Here is a 5,843-nt window from a genome sequence, read left to right on the forward strand (position 1 = left end):
GGGACATGGGAAGGGGTGGGGCTCGGTGGGGACAGGGATCGGACTTCCCTAAGCGTGGGGCTTGGCGTCAGGGGCTGGGCTTAGGTGGGGGTGGCGCTTGGGTGGGGGTGGGACTTGGAGGGGGGACAGGGATCAAACTTCCCTGAGGGGAGGCTTGGCGTCAGGGGTGGGGCTTAAGTCCTCCGTCGTGCGTCAGTGGGGGCAGAGTTTGAGGGAGGGGGTGGATTGGAGGGCGGGGCAATAATCATACTGTAGGATCCCTCCCCTACTAGCACTGTATACCAGTTGAGAAGTTTCTTTTCTTTTGTTTTTGAATTTTATTTATTTTTTTTACAGCAGGTTCTTATTAGTCATCCATTTTATACACATCAGCGTATACATGTCAATCCCAATGGCCCAGTTCATCACACCACCACCCCCCGCCCCCTGAGCAGTTTCCTGTATCCCTGTACCAGAGTGCCTCTGTAGGCTCAGAATTGGCACAGCCTGAGCAGGGCCGTGTGCGGTGGAACCGTAGCAAAGCACCTCTGCCTCGCCTTGGACAGATGCAGTGAGGCAGTACCACCTCCCCAGCACCGCGAGCTGCCTCTGGGCAGAGCTAGAGGGCAGGCCTAGTGTTGCGTGTGGGTGGAATCCCCGTATCTGCACTGCCGGTGGGTCCCTAGTCAGCATGGTGAACGGCTGTGACGTAGACGTATGTCGGGAGAGGCTTCTGTAACTTCCTGGCAAAAAGCCGGAGGGGTGGGGTTGCCTGCCAGGGTTTCCAGGGTCTACAGGGTGGGGTCACACCTAGGGTGAGGGTTGTCTGTTTCAGCAGTGTGGCACTGTAGACCCTTTTTGGGTCCGTTTTCTGTCCCTGATTCTAGCTTCCACACAGTTTGAAACGGTAGGCTACTGTTTTTCAGCACGTGATCCTTGCCGCCCACCCCCATGTCCCCTCCCCTCCAGCGACAACAGGACACTTCTTTGGTTGGAGGCCAGTGACATCCCCTGTTACTCCTTAACCTTTACCACATAGCACCCCTCTGCGATGGAAACCCATGGTCCCCGCCGTTCTCAGTATCCACGGCAACACTGCAGCTTGTCACACGTTCTCCACACCCACCAGTTTCATTGCCTTGTGCAGAGAGAGCTCCAACCATCTTTCTCATTTGTCAGACATTCTCTGAGAAAGGAGGGAACTCACATCTCCGTCCTCCAACCTTTGCCCCAGAGAAGTGGGTACCAGGTGCCCTGGGCCTGAACAGCCCTGAGGCAGGGAGTGGGACAGCCTGCTGTCCTCTCCCGTTTAGCGGGCTTTGTCAGGCCCCTCCTCCTGACGCTGACCTTTTCACCACAGGCACCTGCAGTACACACAGAGGAGTCCTTGGACTTTGAGGAGGAGTGCACGGCAAGCCGAGGTCAGCAGGGAGGGGCGCTTGGCCTAAAGACACCTCTCCAGCAAATGACTGGGGAAGCCCTGAAAAGCAGGGCCTGGATCTCTGTGACCAGAAGTGGGGGTAGTGCGTGGGCTTTTAGTCGGGGTGGGAGGGTGCGCGTGAACGATGCTGTCACCCCATTTGCATTATAGGCTGTGCAAACCCGGAGCGATTCTGCCTCCATACTCGGCGTTGGCTCAGAATTCCCTGAGTCCCGCTCAAACTCTGTGAGCTGACTACTGCCCCTAGTGTTAGATCAGTCCATAGATAGTGGGAGCAATGCCTGTGAATCTGTTGGAGGATTGGTGCAAGGGCATGGACCTGGACCCCAGGAAGGCCCTGCTGATCGTGGGCGTCCCTGTGGAGTGTAGTGAAGAGGAAATTAAAGAGACCCTGAAGGCGGGCTTACAGCCCCTGTGTGCCTACAGGGTGCTGGGCAGAATGTTCAGAAGGGAAGACAGCTCTAAGGCAGTTCTCATTGGATTGGCCGCCCAGGTCAATTATGCTACGGTGCCGAGTCAGATCCCAGGAAAGGGAGGTGCCTGGGTAAGTGGTGGTGAAGCCCCGTAGCCCAGATGATGAACTTATCAACAGACTGAACCACTTCCTGCAAGCTGAGGGCCGGAGAATGGTAGATGTGGTCAAAACCCTGGGGTATAGCCCTCACCCCGAGGAGGGACAGCCAAAAGGCTTGGCCCAAGTCAGGCCGCCAGACCCGCAGCCTCTGCGAGAAAGCATGTGGTACCGAAAACTGAAGGTGTTTTCGGGAAGCACTTCCCCAGGCCCGGGCGAAGAGAACTTTGAAGCCTGGCTGGAGCAGGTGACTCAGATGATGCAGATGTGGCGGGTGTCTGAGGTAGAGAAGCAGCGGCGTTTGCTGGAGAGCTTGCGCGGCCCCGCCCCGTCCATCGTGCGGATGCTCCGGGCCAACAGTGGCTCCATGACCGTGGCGCAGTGCCTGGACGCCCTGAAGCAGATCTTCGGGAATAAAGAGAACTATAGAACCGCACGCTTTCAGCTGCTCCAGACCTTGCAGAAGCCCGGAGAGAAAGTCTCTGCCTTCTTGCTGCGGCTAGAGCCCGTGCTGCAGAACGCTGTGCGGCACAGCCCCTTGCCAGTGAGAAGCGCAGACATGATTCGCCTGAAATACATCCTAGCCCAGGCCCACGTGAGCACCGGCCTCCGGGACAAGCTCATGATCTTGGATCAGCGAGGCTGTGCGCCCACCTTCCTGGAGTTGATGCAGCTCGTTCGAGACGTGGAGGAGTGGCAGACCGCCGCGGCAGTGACCAGGGAGAAGCAGAGGCAGGTAGGAGGGGGCCACAGGGCCTCTGGCACCCAGGTAGTGGCAGAAACCAGTGTCCCGGTCCGTCCGGTCATGGTGCGGGCAGGGCAGTTCCATGACAGCAGCACTCAGACCGTCCAGGAAGGGGCTACCCTGTCACTGAAGCGCAGGCAGGTGCCACGCTGCTGCGAGACTGGGGAGGAAGGCCACAGCCAGGCCGCGTGTCCTAGGGCCGAGGACCAGCCCCCGGCAAAGCAGGCGCCTCAGCCTGCAGCAGAAGAGCCGGGAAACGAGATGCGGGCTGGGGCCTGGAGCCACCCCAGGCCCCAGGAAGCATAGGCTCAAGGTATCCAGGCACCCCCTCCCCTAGCAGGCAACACAGATATTGCAACGAGGGGAAGGGGCAGCCCACAGAAACAGTGGGGGCCTTGACTGGGGCACAGGGGCAGGGCAGCCAGGCCGAGGCCCCGCCCCAGCCCCCGCAGCGTCCACCAGCTGTTAGGGACTCCACCAAGCAAGCCGAAATCAGCTCAGGGAGGCACCGGCGGCACAAGCGGGAAGCCACCATACGCAGCACGACGCGTACCCGAGCCTCAGACACAGACCCCAGCACAGCAGAGGCTGACAAAGGTATAGTCGGGGGCTCTGGCGTCAGCCCTGTCTTCTGGCCACCCTCAAACGCCCACCCTGGGGGCTCTGAGCTAAGGGTGTGACGGGCCCCCAGGCCACGCGGGGCCTAGAGGCGCCTCCCCCGGGGCCGCCCCTGCCAGGAGGAGCCGGCGCTGGCGAGGAAGGGCTGTGGGGCAGAGAGGAGATGTCCCGGAGGGACACCGCAGGGTCCAACTTCACGATCATCTACAGCGCTCGAGGGGAGCCCCGGGAAGGCAGCACCCTGGAGCCTCTGCGCAGGTGAGGGCAGGAGCAAGTCTCCTGCCCCTGCAGCCTGAAAGGGCAGTAGGGGCAAGGACAGCAGACACTGAGGAGACGATCCCACGCGAGAGCGTCAGGTCAGCTTGGCAGGCAGGGCGCTGAGTCCCTGGTTGCCCAGTACCCCACAACTGGCTTTGGTGTGAGTGGGGGTGCAGGGAAGCGTTTGTTCCAAGGGAGGAGGAGGAGTCGGAGGAGGGAGGAGGAGGAGGGAGGAGGAGACGGAGGAGGGAGACTTGGAGAGGAGGGGGAGGGGGAGGGGCGGGAGGGGGAGGGGGTCCGGGCAGGGTCCAAGAGAATGAGTTGGCGGGAGGAAGGAGTGTTTAGTTCTCCCTAGGTTTGTGCATGGCCACTGGAGACGTGGGACTGGCCTGGAGAACCACAGCTCACAGCTGCCAATGCCAAGGCCAGCCCCAAAGCCTGCCACCTGGGAGCAGCCCTGAGTGGCCAGCCCCGGCCTGGGTGAGGGGCACCTGCAGATGGCTGCCACCCACACTGGCCTGGGAGTCGTTAGGGGCCACTCCAGGTGCCTGGGCCTCCCTCCTGAGAGGGTCCCCTATTCATCATCCCCTGGGGCAGGTTGCTCCCTGTACTGGCAAGCCCAAATGTGTCCCTGTAGGCCCCAGAGGGACCCAGGTGTCAAGGAACCCCCCAGCCCCCGCTCCCCTTCCCCCAACACACACACCCTAGCCATCGTCCCCCGCAGAGCCCTGAGGTGCGCCACGAGCCAGCCAAGGCTCTGGTCTCTGTGGGCCAGTGTCGTGAGCTCAACGTGTGCTTTCTGGGCATAGATTCAGGCCCAGCGCTGCCTGTTGTTGTGGAAATGTGCATGCGTTCTCCTCTGAGCAGTTCCCCCAAGCCCTGCGCGGCGTGGAGACCCCGAGCCCAGTCCCAGGAGCCGGCGGGAAGGACGGGATGGACGAGGTCACAGCCAGCGCCCACCCCAGGACCTGGGAGCCCACCTGCGACCTTCGAAGGAAGACCTTGACCGGGGCTGCAGGAGGTCTGCGGGAGGCCCCCCAGGGCTTGTGTTCTGCTGGGCCACCCCGTTGTTCCTCGGGACTCCACGTCCCCGGCTCGGTGGCGTGCGCCCTGCTGTGGGACTGTCCTGTGCCCGCCATAGGGCAGGGCCAGGCCCCGGGCATGTGGGCCAGAAATGGAGGGTCTGCCCTGGGGGGAGCGGGCATGGCCGGCGCCCATCCTCCTGGCGAGAGGCCACCCGCGGGGCCCTCAGGAAGGGAGACTGTGGGGAGATGGAGGGCCGCCGGGTGGGGTGTAGCGGAGGCACCTTTTTGAGGACCCTGGGTGGGGCCGGGACCCGTGAGCTCCGGTGGCCGTTAGAAGTTCCTCTGTGTGTTGTTATGCCCTGTGTTCAATGGTTTCAGTCAATGTTTCTGTTTAATAAATTTCCCTGAACGTTTCATCTGAGTCTGGCCTCTGCTGTGGGCAATGGAGGGAAAGGGCTGCTGCGGGTGAGGGCGGGGGTCCAGAGTCCGATTCCTGCTCAGCACCCATGGGACAGCTCTCCAGTGAGAGGATAAGGTAGGCACTTTGCAGCCCCAGACATTGTGAGGGTTTTTCTTCCAGTTCATAGGTGAATCGTAAAGTTTTAGCGACCTTGACCATGGGCCGCGTCTCGGGCGATGCTCGTGCTTGAAATCATGGGTGCTGTGCACGGCCCGGAAGGCCAGGGGACACACAGGAGGACTTCTGACCTCGTGGGTCACACGTGGGTCCGTGCACGTCTGCCTGGCCCGGGGGCTCCGGGACCAGAAGGCCGCGGCCGGTTTGCACGAGCGCTCGGCCTGCGGCTCTGCACCCGTGCACGAGTGTCTTCGTGCCCCCTGCGATGACGGGCGTGAAGCAGGAGGCTGACATGCTGACGGGCCTGCCCTTTATGATGTCACTTCCTGGCTGGGCTGTGCTGTCACCCCCGAGCAACCGGAGCACTTCTGTGAGGGGCTGAGCGGGAGTGTGAGCCCAGGGTGCTGCCGGCCGCGCTGCACTGTCCCGTTTACGTGGCGGAGGGACACGCCGTGCTCCGCATGGCTGCGGACGAGAAGGGCCCCGCCGCGGGCAGGGCGCCCGGCTTCGGCGAGGCGCCTCTTCCTCCCGACACAGCGGCTCCGGCCCTCGGCTCAGGGAGCTGCACCCCCCAGTCCCTCGCCCTGGACCAGCCCGTGCCCGCGGGGCACCCCGACCTCAGGCTGCTG

General features: G+C 62.3%; 1 protein-coding gene across 1 annotated transcript; it reads left to right on the top strand.

The window, feature by feature from the left end:
- The first annotated feature begins 307 nt into the window (after positions 1 to 307).
- Positions 308 to 5,051, top strand: LOC101325087 (paraneoplastic antigen-like protein 5). Its single transcript, XM_073799668.1, is given in 3 exon segments — positions 308 to 1,400; positions 1,571 to 1,967; positions 1,969 to 5,051. Coding segments are annotated over 2 exon segments (1,344 nt in total). The 5' UTR covers positions 308 to 1,400; positions 1,571 to 1,697; the 3' UTR covers positions 3,043 to 5,051.
- The last annotated feature ends 792 nt before the right edge of the window (positions 5,052 to 5,843 follow it).

This window comes from Tursiops truncatus, chromosome X (genome assembly GCF_011762595.2).
Source record: "Tursiops truncatus isolate mTurTru1 chromosome X, mTurTru1.mat.Y, whole genome shotgun sequence".
NCBI classification, from domain to species: Eukaryota; Metazoa; Chordata; class Mammalia; order Artiodactyla; family Delphinidae; genus Tursiops; species Tursiops truncatus.